This window comes from Myzus persicae, unplaced genomic scaffold, assembly GCF_001856785.1.
Source record: "Myzus persicae strain clone G006 unplaced genomic scaffold, MPER_G0061.0, whole genome shotgun sequence".
In the NCBI taxonomy this organism is placed as follows: domain Eukaryota; kingdom Metazoa; phylum Arthropoda; class Insecta; order Hemiptera; family Aphididae; genus Myzus; species Myzus persicae.
Window position 1 is genome coordinate 1,310,341 of NW_019104044.1, and position 21,716 is coordinate 1,332,056.

Below are 21,716 nucleotides of genomic sequence, written 5' to 3' on the forward strand. Positions count from 1 at the left end.
AGCAAACTTTGAACAATGAATTTAATTTATTGTGTAATTATTAAATTTGATTTTTCATAAATAATTTTACACCCATATTATGTAAATCTTATTTATAAATTATAACACGTAAAAAAATACTTAAAAATATTCGAAAAGTAACCAATAATAAATTATTATAAATTATTTTAACGAATCTTAGAAATGTATTATTTATTACAATTTAAACAGCTCTTAATCAGTCAATTTTGATTTTAGAACCATGGTTAATGAGTCAAAACGACATGAAAAAAATTCAGTCTATCAGAATTCGAAATCGAAAATACCGGTTACCTTTAAAAAAATTCAAGTTGTATTGCACATGCGAGTATCAAGAGGGTTATAAGTTTGAAATGTATTTGAAAATGTGTATTTATATACCACTAGCTTGTAATAAAAAATTGATTAGTTAAAATAGAATCCGGACAAGAAATTCAATGTTCCCTAAATTGGCGAACATACTGTATATATTCTGTATATATGTATGATTATATAATAATATTATCATCTTTGCACATGTTCAGACTTAAAATACCGAAAAAAATGTGTTACATAGAAATGTTTACCATTTACATATCCAGTGGAAATGGCGTCTAACCTTAATGAAGTGGTCTTAGTCATGCAAACACATCATGTAAAATGTATCATTATGGCTGAATAACATACTTTTTGAAGTTCAATTAACTTACATGAAGAAACAGTACATCTAAACAATGCCATTTTTCATATTAAAGGTACGGATTTTAGTTGTTTGGCCGTTCTCATTACTTTCATCAAATCATTTCCATTTAATATCATTTCGGTGTCTCTTCTTTACCGAAGTCATGCCTTTACTTCGCTCGCGTCTAGTCTTCGGTGAATGACGGATAGCTGAGGTATGGTGAGCGTCTGGAGTCAGTTTATATTAGTACTCTTAAAATAAAATTTATAAAAATAACAGAACTATTCAAAATAGTAATTCTTATAATATTATTCATAGTAGGTAATATTTTATACTGAAGAAAACCAAGTATAAACTGAATATACTGAATTGATAAAGTTTTTTTTTCGAAATGTAAATTGTTACCTTGCAATACATTGCACATATGTTGTACTTATCTATATACAATTACAACGCATTTTAGCAGGGTGACGGGGATGCACATATTCAAGTGGCTAAGGACCACGACCTTCTTGTTTTTTTTTTGTCTTTATCAATATAAAAGCTACTCCAAATAATTAAAAGATTGATTTTTAAAAGCTTTCTAATTTATACAAGAGTTGGTGAGTTAACTCTTGACATCCACCATTCACTGCCAGACGCCATCAACCAGCCATTGTACCTACCTCTTGTCCATTCCGTCCACCTATTTCAGTTGTTTCTCCTCCATTTCAACAACTTACTCGAGTTGTGCCTCCTCCAAATTAAATAAACTAATTTGATCTGCCTTATATTCTCTCCTCATAATGTAATCCACTATGTCACGGCCATTAACGGCGAGCCACAAATTAAATAATGTATTATGTGATTAATTATTATGAATAAACCAATGAAGAGAACCTAAATTATGATTAAAATTATAAAGTAGGTACGAATCTATTGAAATAGAAAATCTACTTAAAATTTTTTTTTAATGTTTAGTAAATATATTATAGTTTTCAAGTGTCAGTCTCAAACAGTGTTAAATTATATTCAAATACATACTTTTAGGTGCATAGGGACATAAACGTTTGTAAAAATTCGTTTGCGATATTTCATTGACTAAAGTTTTGGATATATTTTATATGAATACTAAAAATAAATTAATACAAACCATTTAAAATTTATATTGAAATTAAATATGAAGTGCACATTTATAAGATAATTATGGTCACAATTTATTAATATCACATTCAAAATCAGTTATTAATTATTTTTTGTACATGCAATTTATTTACAAAATAATAGCCAATAGGTAAATTGATATTTTGGCTGTAATAAAAAAATGAATGATTCTTATTTCAGCTGGTATTATAATATGTAAATTGTATAATGCGTACAATAATATTACCTATAGTATACACAATTATATGTAATAATAAGTAATTTCCACAGGTAAATTTAGTGAAATAGATGAATTAGATAAAATATTATAGTATGGATCGTCGAGCTGGTAAATTACAACAATCATTTTGTGTTTTGATATATTTATATTTTATATAACATAGGTACCAGATAAAAAAAAATCATTTCCTATTTTTTGTAACAAGCCATATAGTAAAATAGTATTGTAAATATATTGGATCAAAAGTATGTTTTAAACTGGACATCCAGTTTCTTGTTTTCACAAGAGTAATCAACCAACCATTTTAATAAACAAAATAATATTCAATTTTCATGAGCCAAAAACTAAATTCATAATATGCTGATCATTCTATAGCAATCTATAGATAACGGTGGCAAATTTTTCATACGTTGCATGTCAGGTAATATTTACTGATTATTTTTTTTCCTGTGTGCCATTAAATTTAGAAGAAGAAAACTATTTATATAAAAAGACCTTGTCTTATTATGTATTATTCAAAAACACAAAAATATATAAAAGCCGATACGTAAAATAAATATTTTAACTTTTCCCTTGTTTTCAACATTTTCCGATGGCCATTTTGGGTACAAGGGCCCCAGATTTTCCACCCCTCCTATAGGGGTTGCAAATATAAGCTATAAACACCGCCCGAGTCTAAAGAATATATAGATGGAACTTTTATTCAAAAAATATCATTAGTGTTAGAGTATTTAGAGGACTTACAACCAAAGAAACATTAATGTATATTAGATATGCTACAGAAGATAATACAACTTATTATTTGTTAGAGTGAAGATCTAAGATTATTCTTTTTTTTTTTAAAGTAGTGAAATATCCCAAAATTTCTACAATAGGTACCTCAATAAATAATTATTATAACAAGCAGTTACATTTGTATTACTAAAGTCTATAATGTTATGTAATATATATATTTTACAAGATCGTCCAAATGTTTTCTGTATACCTCAAAAAGTACCAAATGTATTATTCATGACCTCCTCGCATCATAATAAGAAAAACAAATTATAAAGCAATGCATCTGCAAAAGTATTATTATTACAATAGTCCATAATATCATATTCGAAATATTTTTCATTTCATGGGTTTTTATAAGAGTTTAATATAATATGAATTCGTTAATATATGTATAATGCACACAAATATTAAATATGTAGGTATACACCGAGTATATATAATTACAGTTTATACAATTTAAAGATATACTATGACCCACTTAATTTTTACTAAATGTCATGTATCGTAATGTTTTTGTTTTGTATGTTATCGATGCGTAACTTACAAGGCTTCCAGTGATTAACTCCAGTTAATTGCCATTAGGTCTATTTGTATGACACACAGCTGTATCAATGTCACGTTACGTGATGACAAAAAGGTCACGTCGTATTAAAAATTTCTATTTCACCTTTGACAAATTGAAGTGAAATAGACAATCACCAGAATAGTATAATATTATGTTGGGTGGAAGGTGATCGGGTGACTTTTGTGTATTCGAATAAATATTATAAAAAATATTGTACATGACGTATTATTGTCATCAGAAATGGGTTTGCATAATATATTTTAGCTAGTTTTCAAGTTAGCTAATCAAAAATATTCTGATTAAATTTACATTGTACTTACCTACAGATCATACAACCAAAATGTATTATCATAATATTCAATAATATCAATTCAAATCCTATTAGTTCTAAAAGTAATTATTAGGACAGGGACTTCAAACAAAGATTTTATATGAATTATATTATTGTTTGAAATAAAAAGTGTGATCATTTTATATGAGTATAAGGCCTAGACATATATATTTATTTTTTTGGATACCTTTATTTTCAAAAATTGTATGGTTAAAAAATGTGTTTTCTAATAAAATATCAAATAAGTATGACAAAGCAAACATTGTTCCATTAGTAGTTCCTAAAAAATTCAATTTATTGTAGTTATATGACTGTTTCCTCTAAAATATTAAATAAGTGTATGTAGACTCCGAATTGCAAAGTATAGAGAGTTGTTTAATACATTGCATTCTTCGTGAACCTTTTTTAATTCAAATATTAATTAAAAAATTTAAGTTTTCTTCTTTTAAAATCTGAAGGAATAAGTGAATTTCATATTGGTAATACATATTATATGATTCTATTCAAAATTTAAAAATCTTGTATGATAAACTTTTTATACCTAATCAATTTAAACATGATAGACAAATTCAACATAATATTGTTGATAACATTAATTACAATATGATTTTTAGAGTACGGAACACATTTTATTTTTATTTACAATATAATATACAAGAATACGGTATAGCATGCTTCCCCAAGATTAGCGATATGATAATTTGTATAGCACCCACGGTTATTTCACAAATTTTTTAGTGAAATAGGTTTGGCGTATTCAAATTCATTCAGTTATAATATAACCACTGACTCATTCAATCATTGAAATTCCCAGACTCTTATTGAATTCATCTTAAAGTCTATCGTGCAAGTACCATACACAAGTGTGAAAAAGTAAACAAAATAGAATAAAGGCATCAGTATACCAGGCATTGCATACCTAATTCCACAAGCAAAGCAATTTCATTAAATAAAAATAGATTCATCCAGTAAACTTCAAAGCTAATTTTTATGGACCATTGTTCAGCATTAAAAAGTTGATCCAATCCAATAATTTACGATTGTGTGAAACCTAGTGTTATGCTATTTGGTAACTACTTTTGTGTTTTCATTTCATTTTTTTTTTTTCATAAATATTTAATACTGAGACTAATTATATAATATGATTGATGTAAATATATATTTTATTACCTATGTAACATATATTCACCAAAATTAAGGTGTGGTGAATGTTTATAATAATAATATGAGTCAGTAACTATTTGGGATTCATACCGTCACAGGAATAATAGTTGTAATAACCATATTATCATGATTATGGTGAAAAACTATCGTTCAACTGTCAAAGGACGTTTTGAATTTTGTTTAATGTGTTTTTCGTGTAAAACAGTGTAGGTACTTGTGGTGGACTAGGTGCAAAATGCTCACTGGGAAGTTAGAAAATAATAATAACAAAAATATTACTGCGGTTGATAAAATTTACAACACTATGGTTTTAATATTGTTTTAGATTCTGAGCGGATTGAAGAGTGTACAGGTTTTAGAATGAATAATTTTTTTTTGTCCGACGTTACATTCGATTAAGCTTTGTGAGAAGTCTCTGGTAGCAAATCGGATCTGTAGTCAGTACCTTGGCATCTAAGACATTCCCAGTACTATTATGTAACTGGGGAAGTCGCTCTGCTGTATAGTAGGTGCTGGTTGTAGCTCGGAATTGAGTAGGGGTAGTGGAGTACACACAGTTGAGGAATATGGATGTGGTATATTTATAGGTTAAATTATATTTTACCATACCGTTCAATACGATAAACGATTTCGAGAAGAGATGGTCCGTCGGCCTAAACCATTTCTAAGGATACGTATTATATTTATATAGCCAAAGTAATTTATTTTTCTATTACGTATAAATACAGTGGGTTGCTCTTATTTTTGCCTTTTATTTCCAATACTCGATGACATTTTCAAAATATTTAGATTTACATACTAAGCAGGTATGGATATTTTATAACATTTTAACATTTATTAACCTATTATAACATATTATATAGGTACCGATTACCATATTAAAAAATATTGTAAAATATCATGACATTATCTTAAAGTAATGTATGCTACGTAAATATGATTCAAATTCCTGGAAATTATGTTATAGGCTAACGGACCGGATTTTTACGCGGAATAATTTTTCGTACGCAACGATAGTACAGTTATAATTGCATTAAAACGTTGCACATTAATTACAGTGAACCCAATGACGAAATACATTTTGGTAATTAACCTGCTGTAGGTACAGTAAATATCGACTTCCCTGGGGTTTCGTAAAATTTTTGACTACATAGCATTAAATGTACTAAAAAATATAAACCATTCGTACACTGTTATATTTTACCAATATTCAACTAATCGGTTGTCCATGTTCGTCACGACTGTATTCGCTATTATAATATTAATTGAAGTGTTGATAATATTTACCATTTAAATACAATATTAACATTAAACATTGATAATATATTATATTAATATCAAATCCATACTTCAAAATAAAAAATGTTTATTTCTTCCTGGTGATTTCGATTGATTTCTTAATCAGTAAATTTATTTTCTAACAGTTTTTTTAAAGTTTTGTATTGAGGAATAGTATATTTTAGACGTTTTACGTTACTTTTCGCTATAAATTTGATGTTATTGAGTTTCGAACTACTAACGTTGGTTGATTGGTTGATAATACTTTCACATTGCCCCACCCACATAAGTAACATAGGTTATTTATGTAGTGAAGACTTAGGGTTAATTTATGAGAGGTTCATAAAATAATTGTTCAAGTTATTTTGTTTATAGAATTTAGTCTAGACAACATGGTTTAATATAAAGATTTAGGTACTATTTATAAAAGTAATGAAATCTCTGAAAATCAGTTCATAATATCCAGTGACGTACCCATTAATTTTATGTTTTCAATCGATGGGGGGAGGGGTGTTGTAACTATTAATACATTTAAATGAATTTTGGTGGCATAGCAAAGACACAAATAAGGGGATTTATCCGAGGAATATAATCCCTGACTGTCTCTCTTCCTGGCCACGCAACTAATAATAATATCATTGACATGACATAAATATTTGTTATTTCGTTGAATAAAATTGAAACAATTATGTAAAGTAACATTTTATCGTAAATATTGATTATTTATATCTTCTTTAGTAGTACAAAACAACTGTTTTTATAGAAACAATATTGACGTGTAATTCAACTGCCTGTGGAAAGAAATAAATAATGAAAAACAAAAAAATGTTTGGAGATTTCGAAGTTTGAGATGAATGATATATATTTCTGGTTGTTGAGTTTCTACGAAACCCACACAAAAACGCATAATTACGTCAAAAGTAAAAAAATACAACTCGCAAAGAGCTAAAAAATATTATCATTATGAGATATTACTACGCTATACGAATTCCTCAAGATCACTCGGGAGTTTTTTTTTAAGTTTCTAAAAATCCATTTCATTGGTTGGAGATTGGTTTCGCGAATGTTCTTCGTGATTTGTCTCATTCAACAAAATATGTTTTTTATTGCAACAATTGTATTATACTACCACAACCGTAGTAAAATTCATATCACATATCAGTATTGTAATTGGTACTTTTACTTTTTAGTATACCGGTACTTTTTTAAAACGAAATGTACACAATATTCAATTGTTTTTTAGCTTACCATGACTGTACTGGTTGTTCCTTTTGATCACGCCTTGTGCTTTATGTCGAGCAATGAAAAACCATTCACTGGTGTTGGATAAATAGTTATACTCGACGGCCAAATCTTTGGCCAATATGCCGTCGCCGTCTGGAAGTCTGTAAGCGTATGGACAAAACAGCCAATATTTCTTGTACTGATGTTGGTCATAGCAGTTTCCGGCGGCAAATATGTCGTTATCGAACTCTACCATAGATATAACGCCGGCGTGCAGTAAATACTCGGAGGCTGTTACTTCGGGATCACCATACTTCCATAATCGGGTCAGCATGTTAGCCCGATTCACTGCCACATTAGCCATTACCTTGAACCGTTCCTATAATAAAAACAAATTTTATTATTTTAGAAATGCGTTCCGAAATCGTTATTTCATATTTTGTAGTTTATTTTCTAGCGCAATGTAAAGCACCATATTTTTTGGCCAAACCATTAGTGTAAAATATATTTTGAATCTATGATTTATAATTTATATCGATGTTTTGTTTCAGGAAAAGGGGGTCCAAACAGACGGGCCCATACCAGACTTTTGTTCATCCAAATGGTGTGGAAACCTTTTATTTTTTTTAAACCTTTATCGTGTGTATTTAAAATTTAATAAATATAGTAGTAAATAAGTAATCACCTGGATCGCAATGCAAAGTGCATTAGTTTTTGGTTTTTCTATGGTAATGCATTCCAAGGATAAAATTCGTTTCGTGTACCAGATACTTCAAAATTGAAACTTTTATTTTCCATTTTTATCGTTTTTAAGTAATAATTTTCATTGTTAAAGCATGTATTTATTCATTGTACCAGATTTTAGTGGAAATTTGGAAATTCAAAATATTTAGTCGAGATTAGGAGGTACCTATGGGTAGATTATTGTTTTCATTATATTTGCTTTCTAGGGGCTTTTCATACGTACCAAATGTCAATTGTTCTATGTATGAATGGGATGACGTTTTCATCTATGTGATTATAGTATGCAATGTATTACTGGGACTCAAATCGAATAACAACTAATTGGTCAGTTATCGATCGCATTTATTTCCAGTATACTGTTTATTCGTCGTAGTGCTTAAGCTCGGTATTTTGAATTTATATAACTGTTAGTTTAATAATTAAGACTTAATATACTTTATACTTAGTATAATAGAAAAAGAGTTAAAAAGACCAAAAGTTAAACACGGCATTTATCTATCGGCTGCTCGGTTGCATGTTTACAAAAAACAATTTTATTAATTTTTTAAGGTCATTATTGAGATTAAAATGCATTTAATAGTTTAGTTTTGGTTAGTTTTGGAACATCTAAGTGCAGGCCATAGTAATGATACGTCATGACATACCTATTATCCATATTATATGGACTACAATTTTAATACTTTTTGCCTTCTCCCCCCGATAAAAATTTAATGAATACGGCCTTGTTTTCTATCATAGCAAAATACATAATAATATTGATGTCGAATTTATAGCCAAAATCTTATCCACCTCAAACAACCATTATGCTACTTAAGCACTTAGGCATATAGTAAAACAGGGTCCATAATAATCTGAGAATCATAATACCTAGCATGAAAACTAAAATATAATAAGCACTGTCTTAAGGTGTAGCAGTGCAGATATTTTGTAAATATCAGCCGAGAAACCAATAATTGAAAAATTACCTATACTTTCTTCAATAATTATTATCAACAAAAATTAAAACAAGAATCATTTAATTGGAAATACAATTTAAAATAAAATATGATTAATAATATTACAATAATAATAAGGTATTTCAATAAATAATGTATCATTAAGTTAACGATGTTAGGTTAGGTTACCCAACCCTTGAATAACAACAAAAAATGAAAAATACCAAATCGATTTTGTCCAATGCTAGTGCTGCCGCTATTGTGGCTTTAGCCCTGGGCTACCAATTTTTAAGGGACACAAAAATCTGAAGAAATGTGTGTTTTTTAAAAAATTAATTCATTTTGTTTAATTTGGAATTTTTTATAATAGACCATTTTTATTTTTATCAAACACAGTTAAACATTTCAAACGGAAGTAAAAGTTCATAATGTTTTAACTTAAAACGTATACAAAAATATAAATATAAAAGAAGTTTTATTAAAGCTGATTAAAGCATTGATTATACATAGTGAAAAAAAAAGTGTAAATAGTGTAAATAGTAATTATTTATAATCAACGGCACTATAAAATAAATTAACAGCAGTATAGTTGACTCGTGTTTTCGTTTATTTTTAGCGAAATATCCATATTTTCCACCTTAAGATGATTTTGTGGATATCGCCGATCGTTGATAGTCGATTATTATGGGCGTGATAAGAAAATTATATTATAATAATATTTCTCGTTTATCATAAAACTATTTGCATTAGTGATAGACGGGTCATAGTGTAAATTAATCGATTACGTGTGACTGGCTCAATGTGTTAAAGCCAACATATACTATGACTACACCTGTTATAAATTGTACACCTACATTTGAATAAACTTGCATATTGCAGATGCGAGGGCGAAAAAAATGATTAGCCCCGTGCCTCAACAACTTTAAATACATCACTGATGCTGCGTATACATATTCCAGTTTTCCTTAATTTTTTTTTTTTTGGTTTTAATCGATTTTTTTGAGAAGAACCAACTGAATTGCACCTAATATTGATCACCTATTGAATAGTTTTAAGCTACAATTTATTGCTCGGTTATAAAATGTACTCTTTCACATGTCATTACAATTTGAACTAAGTGGTTATTGGTTTATTTTTAAATCATTATACCTTTTCCCTATTAAATAATATTACTAGATGGTATAAAAATATTGTATATTATTTGGTAGCATTTTTTTTTAGTACTTAGGTATACGTTTTCGTAGTGAATTGTATTTTTGTATAATTATAGTTTGTGATTATTTAAATCAATTAAACATAATGCTTATATTAAACTGTACGGTTAAATAATTGTCAAATGCAATGTATTCACGTGGTCAATTGCACAGTTGACTTTTAAAATCGTACCTAGCTGTAGCGTCCATTCTTTTTTTTTTAACAGCGGAGAAACTTGAATATGGCATAGCACTTTTAATAATATATGGCTTTATTATTGTGGTTAGAATATCATACAAAATGAAACTGACAAGCAGTTTTATTTTTCAATGCCCCCACTGAGTGTTTCAGAAATAATTATTATTTCCAACAAAGATCATTAAAGGAGTATGAAAAGTCATAACCATTTACTTATGTTGAGAATCTCGATTTGATTGGATTTCAAAACGTGCTTATTGTAATATAACTAAAAACTGTAACCAAACCACCGTAAAAAATGTCATTCATACTATATTTCTACAGGTAAAAAAATATAAAATAATTTATTCTGCATTCATAATATTTTGCGATTGACAAAGCAAATGTATAAAACATACCTCGTTGAAGAAAATAAGGAATTAAACATGAGTAAAATAAATAAAGTGCGTGAAACAAATTTATGGCTCTTTTGTGTTTTGTATCTGAAACCGGCTGTCTATTCCCACCAGTGAAGATAAAATCATATAATTTATTGAATTCTTATTTTTCTTTCATTTACTATATTATTATTTAAAAAAAAACCAAATCAGTCCAACCCCAACGATGGGTAGTAGTTATGACATTGTGTTTGACAACTTTAACATAATATTTTACTTGGGCATATCTGTGTTTGGCTGTGATTTTTTGTCATGTGCTTGTTGAAATTAGCATTTTTTGTATAATATTATTTTGAAAAAACAGGATGTTTATTAATGTTGGAAAAATAATAATGATCAAGAAACGTCGGGGGCGAGGAGGATGATAACCATATTATTAGTATTTGTATCAAAATGTGTACAGGTATATATATGTAAAAAAAAAAAATATATCTTACAATATCTATTAGTCCTCGGACGGGCTTCTGCAGATGCGTCACTGATTCGGGAGGCTTTGGCCACGATGGCAGGCTAGTGGGCTGAAATTGCGTAGGTATATTGTCTCTCTAACACAGTTTCGATGAGTATCGCGTGAATAGAAGATACCAATCACCGCAGTTGGAGCGTCCGCTATATTACCACGGTGAAGTAGCACGCAACGAAAAGTAAAAACAAATGTGTGTTGGCGAAGTAATTGCTAACCGTATTTTTAGAGTGCAAGAAAAACCGACCTGAAAATGCAGGTCGTGCATAGTGTTTGCCGGAAAGCGAGCGAACGGCATGCGAGACTATATTCAATTTAACGACTGCTGGATTTCGCGTGTGCAGAGTGCATGTGGCAACAATCCGAATTCGGATGGCCACGTGCCGATGAAAAAAAATTCGTCGAAAGAGCAACACTATCGTCTTTCACAGCAGCTACCAGTCGGCTACCGATGTTAATTGCTGTATTTTAAAGCTAATGAGTGCCTATTTTAAGTATATTATTTGCCGTCGCATTATCTTTTATTCGAGTGAAAACGTTAGTAGTGGGCGACGTTTTCGGTAAGTCGTTGGGGCTCATTATCCCAATGAAAAATTATCAATAAAAATAAAATTTCTAATATAGGTAATTGGTATATCATTTGGAAACCGGACGTTTCAGGTATAATTTGAAGTTATGTAATATATTATGGTTTATGAAAATATGTATATTCGTTTGAGTTACTTATGGATTTTCTCCTGTCAAACTATGATGTAGAGAAATATTTCTATTGACAATAAATTACAGACTCTGAATCACCTTTGTGACAAAGACTGAAAACAGTGAATTTATCATATTCCCATTTAAAAAATGAAAATTTTATTCATGACTATTTAACTTTTACATTTCATTAGATAAATTATCATACGTCCCACATGATATAAAAACAATATCAATTATATTAATATTTATAATTTAAGCCAAAAAATAAAATGAAAGTTTTCTTTAAAGAATTAATTTAACTTCAAAATAACAAACAAATTATATTATACGACAATAACTTTAAAATGCATGTTATAAAAAGATAGATTGTGTACAAGTTAATATCAGATTTATTATTGTTTACTTCTTACCTTTCTTAGTTCATTAAAAAAAAGTATTTTAACTTTCAGTCACACGTGAAATTAATTTAAAAAAACTCCAAGATTAAAAGAGTTATACTCCAACGAAAATTAAAACAGATTACTAAAATAGATTAATTCGTTAACTTTTGTCATGACATAAAACAAGTTCCTTTTGTTCTTGTTAAAAAATGTATGTAAATAAGCTTTTCAAAATACTTCATAATATTTTATTTTCATAATGGTACTACATGTAATGCTGTAACATAAAATATATCGAAAAATTTATTGTATGAATTTATTATATGCAATAACTTAAGTTAATACTGAAAAAGAATGGTGTTTGAAATTAATTATTTATGTTTAGATTCTGTAAGGGAGGCGTTGAATGTTGTTTTAAAACTCTACGGTTTTAATGACAATAGTTTTTTATTCAATTTGGTGACAGTTTTTCATTATTGTTATTGTTATCATTACGATTAATTAATATTGTCTGGGTTTATTTTGAACATTAATTCTTTTCAGATTTATACTATATTATTTTAAACTAAGTCCCTGTTTACTTAATGATTTTTTGGTGAAGCAAAAAAAAAAATTCAAGTCCATATGTTAATGAAACAATTGTGATTGTCAAATAAGTTGTGGCTGTGAATGAAAATTAACACTAACCATTGAATGTTTTTACATCACATGGGATAAGAAAATATATTTTATACTTATGACATCTAATAATGATACTTTGTTTAAACTCTTAACTCTTTAGAAAAGGAAAAAAAATCATTATTTTTTCTATGCGTTGATTGACGGACAATATTAGCATACGTTTTGAATTCGATTGTCATACTATTACAATTATGTATAACTAAGGTAGGGTGACCATTTTAAGAAAATAAAAACTAGACAACTTTTACTCCCCCCACTCCCATCAAAAGGTTTTTCCAAGATATTTATTTTTTAAGTATCGCTTAGTATAAAACTATAGTATTATACCTACTTTATAATGCACTTAATTCATACTTATACCCTCAAACACAAGTAAATGCTAAAAAGCTAATTGCTTAAAAGGGAGCTGCAAACATGTTATTGCTATTAATATTTATTGTTTAATATATTTTATTATACATTATCATTTTACTTACTTAATTTATTATATTAGTTCAGCTAAATAAACTTTATATTATTTTTATTATAATATGCATAATTATTATGATATTATTGGTGAATTGTATTTGTCAGCCGTGGGTGTTTGTAGCAATATTATATTGTTGGTTGCCACAAAAAGGAACTTAATATGAAACAAAAATTATCGGAAAACCTAGGATCCATTACTTAGATTTGTAAAATATGATACTTAAATATGCAGAATAATATTAACACCAAACAAAATTGACATTTTCCAAGTTTTGACTGCAGATAATAGATAATCGATAGGTTCGAAAAAAAACAGGAGAATATATTCACCGCTTAAAAGTAAAAATAAATACAAATGCTGTCAGAAATCACCAATAAAATCGGTGTATTTTTTCTACTACAAAACGTGATGTTCGCATACACGAAAAAGAAACTCACGTCCTTGTAAAATAAATATATTCATACCGTTGAGCCCAGAATCTAAAATACTTTACCTACAACCAAAGAGCACTTGTACAAATACAAATCAAAATGCCGATTCTCGTTAAAATGTAGTTTAGGTACCGGTACCCACGTGTATTAGTGTGTATCTATCAACAACAACTACTGTATATTTGGAACAATAAGCGTGACCGAAATCCGAAAGCCGACAGTTGAGAAAGACGACGGTCGTACTCGCCGGCTAGTTATAAACGGTCCAACGGCAACACGGGACCATCTTCTAAAAATAAGATGGAAAGAGTCCCGTTTGAAGTTTGCCGGGACAACGGGACATGATGGTCAAAAAATGGACAATCCCGTTGTAAACTGAACGTCTGGTCACCCTAAACTGAGCTGACTAGGGTTTATACCAGGGCTTAAATCAAAAAAAATAATACCGTTTACCGTTATATGGATATCAAACGTTATGACCAAATTACTGTTCAACGTTATATGATATTAAACGTTATGATCAATTTAGCGTTTAACGTTATATGATATTAAACGTTATGATCGATTTAGCGTTTAACGTTATATGATATTAAACGTTATGATCGATTTAGCGTTTAACGTTATATGATATTAAACGTTATGATCGATTTATCGTTTAACGTTATAAAGAATTTAAACATTTAAAAAAAGGTTCCGTTTAACGTTTAAAAGTTTTAAATATTAATTATTTATAACGTTTAAACTTTATGAAACACTAGTCTTGACTCTTGAAAAATTGGGGAGGGTTATATAATTCTAGTTATAACTTATAAATTATAACTTACTCATTACTTTTGTTTGTTACTACTAGAAACTTACAAGTTACTTCAAATTTATATTTTATAATTTAGGTATAATGAAATATATATATAAATATTAAATTGCAAGATAGGTACACGATGACACAACACATCATAAATTCATAAGTAATATATTATAATAACTAATAAGTATTTGTGATTATAAATTAAAATTCATAAGTCATAACATAAAACTATAAAAGTACCAAAGAAAGAATTTTAATAAGATAAAAATAACTTCTTAAATCTTAAGTGGAGTCACACGGTTGACTATGACTCCCATAGAATTCAGTTTGATTCATAAAAAAGTGCAAAACAAAAATTCTGTGGTTCTAGTGTTCTACACTTTCTTGTTCGATTGTGTCATCCGATTTCCAACTAGGTCCCACTTCAGGACCGCACATGTCTCCTCTTTGAGAAGGGCCAGAAGGGGAGTAGTATCATTATGCATATAGTGTGATGTATTATAAATACAATATACATATATGAATAGATCTTATGATCTCCCTAGTCCCTACTAGGTACCCATTTGATATGAGCATTGACAAAGACCTTGAAAACATTTCAATGAACAAATACAGAACAAAAATTATCTTAAGATTTGGGAATGGTAAACAAGCTGACCCCGCGCAGAATACCCCACCATCGACTGGGAACCATTTTCATTATATTGGTAACCTTTGGGTCTAACATTATGTTAGTGCACCGAACCATTTCCTTGTTTTTCGGAGGTTCAGACTTCAAATCGTTAAGAACCAAGACCCAATCAGCTGATCGAGTTTCGCTTTTATATTGTTCTATGGCATTACCATCTCCGGTTAATACTTAATCACCGTGATACTATGATGGTAGTTACCTCAGTTCGTAGTATTTGTACTTGATATGCATTGCATTTGCATATAACTTGCTGTCTTAAGAATCTAATTTCCAAGGACATTATTGGTTTTATTGGCGTCGGGATTTATGTTTTTCTCAAAATAACGAAGTTTTCTATAGGTACCTATTATTAATTAGGTAATAAACGTTATTTATAAAAAGTAATAATAAGTAATAACAATAATATTGGTACCATAATTTATTATCATTATTGTTACTTTTTATAAATACATTACTAAGAAATATAGAATCCGTTGAACGGGTTTAATACTATCTACCCAGACATTATTTATAAATATTTTCTACTTATGTAAGAAAGCCTTAATATAATTGATAATGCGTATTATTTCTTTGAAATATTTATGGCTATTTTAAACTTTCATAGTTCCATGTACATTTAATTAATTTTGATTAGTACCTAATATTAAAGTCACTTTATTATTATAGTCCTATCAAGCGACAGTTCTACAAAACTAACTAAATTCTAATTATATTCTATAGATAGTTTTTAATATTTTCGTAATTTCCTTTGCTGTCTGACATGTTTGTTATAATTCAACTTTTAATCGTTAATCGTTTTTTGTTGCGTTATTCGATATTAATTTTAATTGTTTATCGTTACTGTTCCGTTATCTGTTATCCGTTTCAATCGTTTATCGTTTACCGATATGTTATCCGTTATTCGTTTCAATCGTTTGTCGTTTACCGATATGTTATCCGTTATCGATTTCAATCGTTTTTTGAATCGTTTAACGTTATACTCGTAACGTTATGAAAACGTTTTGAAGCCCTGGTTTATACTACCGGAAATCCGATAGGGTTATGCTCACAAGTCCGTTGTTAACAGAATATCACCCAGAAATGACGCACAACGGCGGCGGCTATCACTAATTTTAAATAATATTATTATATTATCGTACGTGACAGAAAAATGTATTCGAGTGGCGGCAGTTCCGGTGCACAACGTTCCTTCATCGGTGCGGTGGAGACGCACATGACGTGTTCGCCTTACACTGGATTAAGTCGACGTGTACAACTAGGTATGAAACATAGGAAAAATAATTTTTTTTTGCCGTCCTCCGTTAAACACGTGCCTTAAATAACTTGTAATTTTTTTCAAAAATATGTGTATTGTTTTTTTTTTTACTACACATCTCCAACATAGTCACGGCTATATGTGCGAAAATTGTAATATAAAATTATCGCTATCGATACAAAATTTGCTTATTCGAAAATGGTAAATAGCTACGTTATACATACTAACAATTTATTAAAATTCCCAGTCAATCGTTTGATTTCGTATTTTTTAAACAGCTGTAAAATATAATAATATGTTTATCACGGTCGGAACGATATCGGCAACTTTATAGGAAAGTCTACGACCTACCACAATACAAATCGTGTGTAGTAAGCACGAATTCACGATTATCATTTTGGAAAAGTCTTACACACGAAGGATTCTAGAAAACATGTTTCAAACAGATGATGATTTGTACTCAGATAGATATATGCTCGAGTAAAATGCGTTGCGTCTATATATACTATATAACATCGAAACATTTCAAACTTCAACGTGAATTAGGTATACGGGCCACGGGGGTGAGCTTAACCATTTTTCTCTTCAACGGTTTGGACTTAGTCGAAACTGTATTATAGTGGGTCTTATTACTAAAATAATACAATGTTATTAAACTGAAGTCGTTTCCGCCTAGAACTGCAGTTGAAGTTGTGTGCACATCTTACGAATGCAACAGCTCGGAGATCTGCAGCAGGCACATATCGTAACGAACGTGATCATCATTGCATTACATTTCATTGGTATTATATTATCATCGTGAGCGCCACGTACATAATAGTAAGTTATTACGATGTCAATTAATGATTTATTTTGACGTATTGACATAACAATAATGTATCGTACAATGAAAGCGCATTAAGGTATATTGCGAAGAAACATGTTATTTTATGTTATATTACGAATGAAAACCACGATTGTAGTGTATAAATCATACGCCATACTATTTGTGATTCGGGCAGATTATTGCACCGTCACCCGTGATTTCAGTAATTAGTTTATGAAATTGCATTGAAAACCGATATTATATACCATTGGTTATGATTGTACACTAATTTAGAATGAATTGCAAATAGCAAAAGTAAATACCGCTATAAGTCTATACGCAAAATACTATTCTGCTGAATGTATAAACAATAATATGTGCGTCGTCTAAGGAAAAAACTTGTAAAAATTGTTTAAAAATCCATATAAACAATTATAAAAATAATATAACGAAAAAAATGAACCCTAAATATTCTCATAATTTTAAAAACGATCAAACCTCTAAAAACGAGTCTTACTACATATTTTGAACTCGTGCCCGTGGTTCTCTACTAATTAATATGTATTATCTCCTTTAATTCACAACTACCTCGTACCTAGATATAGGTTCTTTGAGTTAACAATAGTGCAACGTATTTTAATACTCAATGGAAACTGTGCAATAGAGATACATTTTTGCTGTTTCTTAAAAAAAAATTGGTCAACCGCAGAGATCCTACGAATCATCTAATGTATATTATAATATCTTCTCATTGTGATATGTATTTATAGTATTGAGCACAGTAAATTTAATATTGGTAAACATACCGTATGAGTTAATTTTTTTTTATAGTACTCTATCATTGAGTTCATCAATATTACACATTTTTTTTTAATTCCGTATAACAACCAAACGTTCATATTAAATATGATATTATAAATCTATCGAGAGCAAATCTAACCAAAGGAATGATATGGTTTTGTCCTCTACCGACACTTCTGATTTTCACGCGAATAGTGTTAATCGGATGATACGGTACACGTCCCACGACGACCGCTGTTTGTTATTAATGACCGCCATTCCATGGCTATGCTGAAAGATCAGTCTATTCACTGATGACTAAACATAAGTTTCGAAAACTGTTATATCTCAGTTTAACAACTTCTAACGTTTGCATCATTTATCCTCATAAACACCTAAACGTCCGCAACAAAATTCTTTCCCCGCGTATTATTTTTCATAACTCAGCTTACAACTATTGCTAAACAAATTCAAAACCACTACTTGCATAACACCTTTAGGTACCCAAAAAGTAACGAATAACTTTATTTATCTACGATACGAAGAGATTTCATCACGTGACTTCAATACCGATTAAATTATGGAATAAAAATAATTTTTTTCGATGATACTAATTATTAAATATATATATATATATAGAATAATAAAATGTTAGTCCAAATTGAATAATGTACACTAAAAACATTACCTAAACAAGTATAAGTACATAGTTTAATGTCAGAGTTAAAGACAACTGTTAATATTATTAGATTAAACTTTTGTTTTATACGAATGAAACACTGAAATATGAAGACCGGCTATTATTGTGTACTATAATGATGCTTATTAAAATTTAGAAAGTATAAAATAAGTACGAGTATTGTTTATATTTTCGTAGCTTATATACTAAATATATAATTGTTTTTTGTTTTTTAAATTGATTGTTTATGGCATCAACTACAAGGTTATTAGCCGGAAGGTACTGTAGGGTTTGTAACTGTAGGGTTTTTTGGAACTGTAGGGTTTGGAACACGTGTGTGTAAATATATTATTAAATATTATATTAAAGTATAAACGTAACATATACAATTGTATCAAAAGTCAGAAAATACTCAGTCTTAAATACAAATTAAAGACCATATGATAAAAGAATAGATTTAGGTAGGTATATGTAAACAATATAGTACATAATATTATGATAAAAATGCAAAAATTATGAGCTAAAAATTGACGATAAATTTTATTTTTATTTCTGTAATATTTCGTACAATTATACGGTTAAAATGTTTAATGATTCGTTTTAATATAGTAAGTAGGTTACCAATGATTACGAAATATGATAAAATACTTAGTTGTAATACTTTCAAATTTATTTTACTCAATACAAGTAAAATTGAATAAATATAATAATAGTAATAATAATAATAATAATATACTAATTATAATATTTTAATAATATTTTAATTTTGTTCCAATTTTAAGTAGTTAACTTATATTATTCAAATTATAAATTTAAATAAACCTTAGTTTGATTATTTAAGGTTAAAATGAATTTCAATAATTATACAAAATAACAATTTTTTTTCTTAGTAAATATTTTGTTCATTATTATTCATGAAAAAAAAAAAATGAATTGTTAAAATATTTCATGTTATACATAATAAACTTATTAAAATATGTATATATTATAAAAAAAAGTTATAATTTATAACTTTTATGCAGACATTAATGTTTGGTAAATTATAATTAGGAACTTCACAATTCACAGCTCATAGATCTTAAAATCTAAATTAACGGTTTCCAGTTAACAGAGTATAATGTTATACTACAGCCAAGTCTTAAGGGTTTAATTGACCATAGAATACATTTTAATTAAGTGTTGCGTAAAATGTGATGATAAATTATTATTATCGTGATAGCATAATAATATTATTATCATAGTCACTCTAAGAAAATGTTTTCCTATGAACATTTTTTATTTCGGTCTTTGTATATTAATTTTGATATTGGCTTATGAAATGTATTGTCTAACATTGATTTTAATAATTATATTTTTCGCTAGGGTCCAAAATAAACACTCGTACATCATAACATTAATACTTACACAAAACTTATCATAATTTCATACATAATCAAGCAGTTTTACGTACAATATTCTATGGTACATTGCTTTTGAAGTAATACAAAATATTATGAATTGATTCTAAAATGTTTAAATAATTCTATAATCTAGCATAATATAATTGTAACTTGAAGATTCAGAGTTTTTTCCGATAAATTGTAGGATCAAAACCATATACTATACATTAATATTAGAGAATTAATTCAATTATTTAAATTATAATTTGGAGAGTATGAGTAAATTTTTGTTAAATTATATAAACACTTTATAAAGTCAAGAATCAATACTACTGCGATTTATCTGTCAATAAAAATGGGTCCAATATAGTATGTATGTGAATATCGTAAATTGTAAAGAATTAATTTTATTTATTAATCCCATCATCTTATATTTTACAGTCTAATATTTTGGCATCGTATTATTATGTAAAACACGATTCAACTGCTATAGATATTTTGGGTTCACAACTACAGTAAAAAATGTTTAAATCAAAGTTAACAGTAAACGGTGTACACGTCATATACAGTGGTCAGAGATCCTTTGTTCAGTTTAAAATACACACATTTTTTATAATGTGTGGTTGACATATACTTTAAAAAAACATTTTAATATTTACGTAGAAAAGTAAGATAAGCTAACAATACGATAATACGGTCTTTACAGTAGAAATGTTTTCATAACATTTTCAATCGTTGGTTTACAGTGATTTTTTCGATGCATATTGATGTAGTTTATTGTAGTAAATTTACAATATTATTGCTTAAAATCGATCGATGTAATAAGGTCATATAATATATTTTAAACTTCGTTTTCTATGTTTAATATTTTAAATTAAATTAATTCTTTGTTGAAATCATTGTGTATGGTAACAAAAAACAATAAAAATTAATGTTATTAGTATTCGTTTCTAAACGTAGCGAATGAATGAACTGTATTTACAATGATTTGTCTTTTTTTATTCTGTCATCTACATTTGGGGTAGTGTAAATGCTCCGATTTTCTTCATTGGCATCTTTTCTGGTAGAAAAGTGAACAAAGTTGGAACAAATTGTAAATTCTCAGGAGTTTTTGAAAGTGTTGAAGAACAAAAAAAAAGTAATAAATAATATATATGCATGTCTCTGCTTAGTGACTAAAAACTGTAAGACCATAGTTTTTTCAAACTATTATTAAGCGTAATATTTATAGTTAAAAATTATATTATTATTTTTATTCTCATTGTACCATCAAAACTTGCATATTTGAAGTTATTTACCGACAGTTG

The 21,716-nt window shown here is 28.5% G+C and overlaps 1 protein-coding gene across 1 annotated transcript in view; it reads right to left on the bottom strand.

Moving 5' to 3' along the window:
• The window catches only part of LOC111037959 (probable G-protein coupled receptor CG31760), a 110,098-nt gene that overhangs the window by 66,627 nt on the left and 21,755 nt on the right, over positions 1-21,716 (bottom strand). The window contains exon 2 of the mRNA XM_022320837.1: positions 7,406-7,760. Coding sequence (XP_022176529.1) covers positions 7,406-7,760 — 355 coding nt within the window. The remainder of the gene's footprint in view (positions 1-7,405; positions 7,761-21,716) is intronic.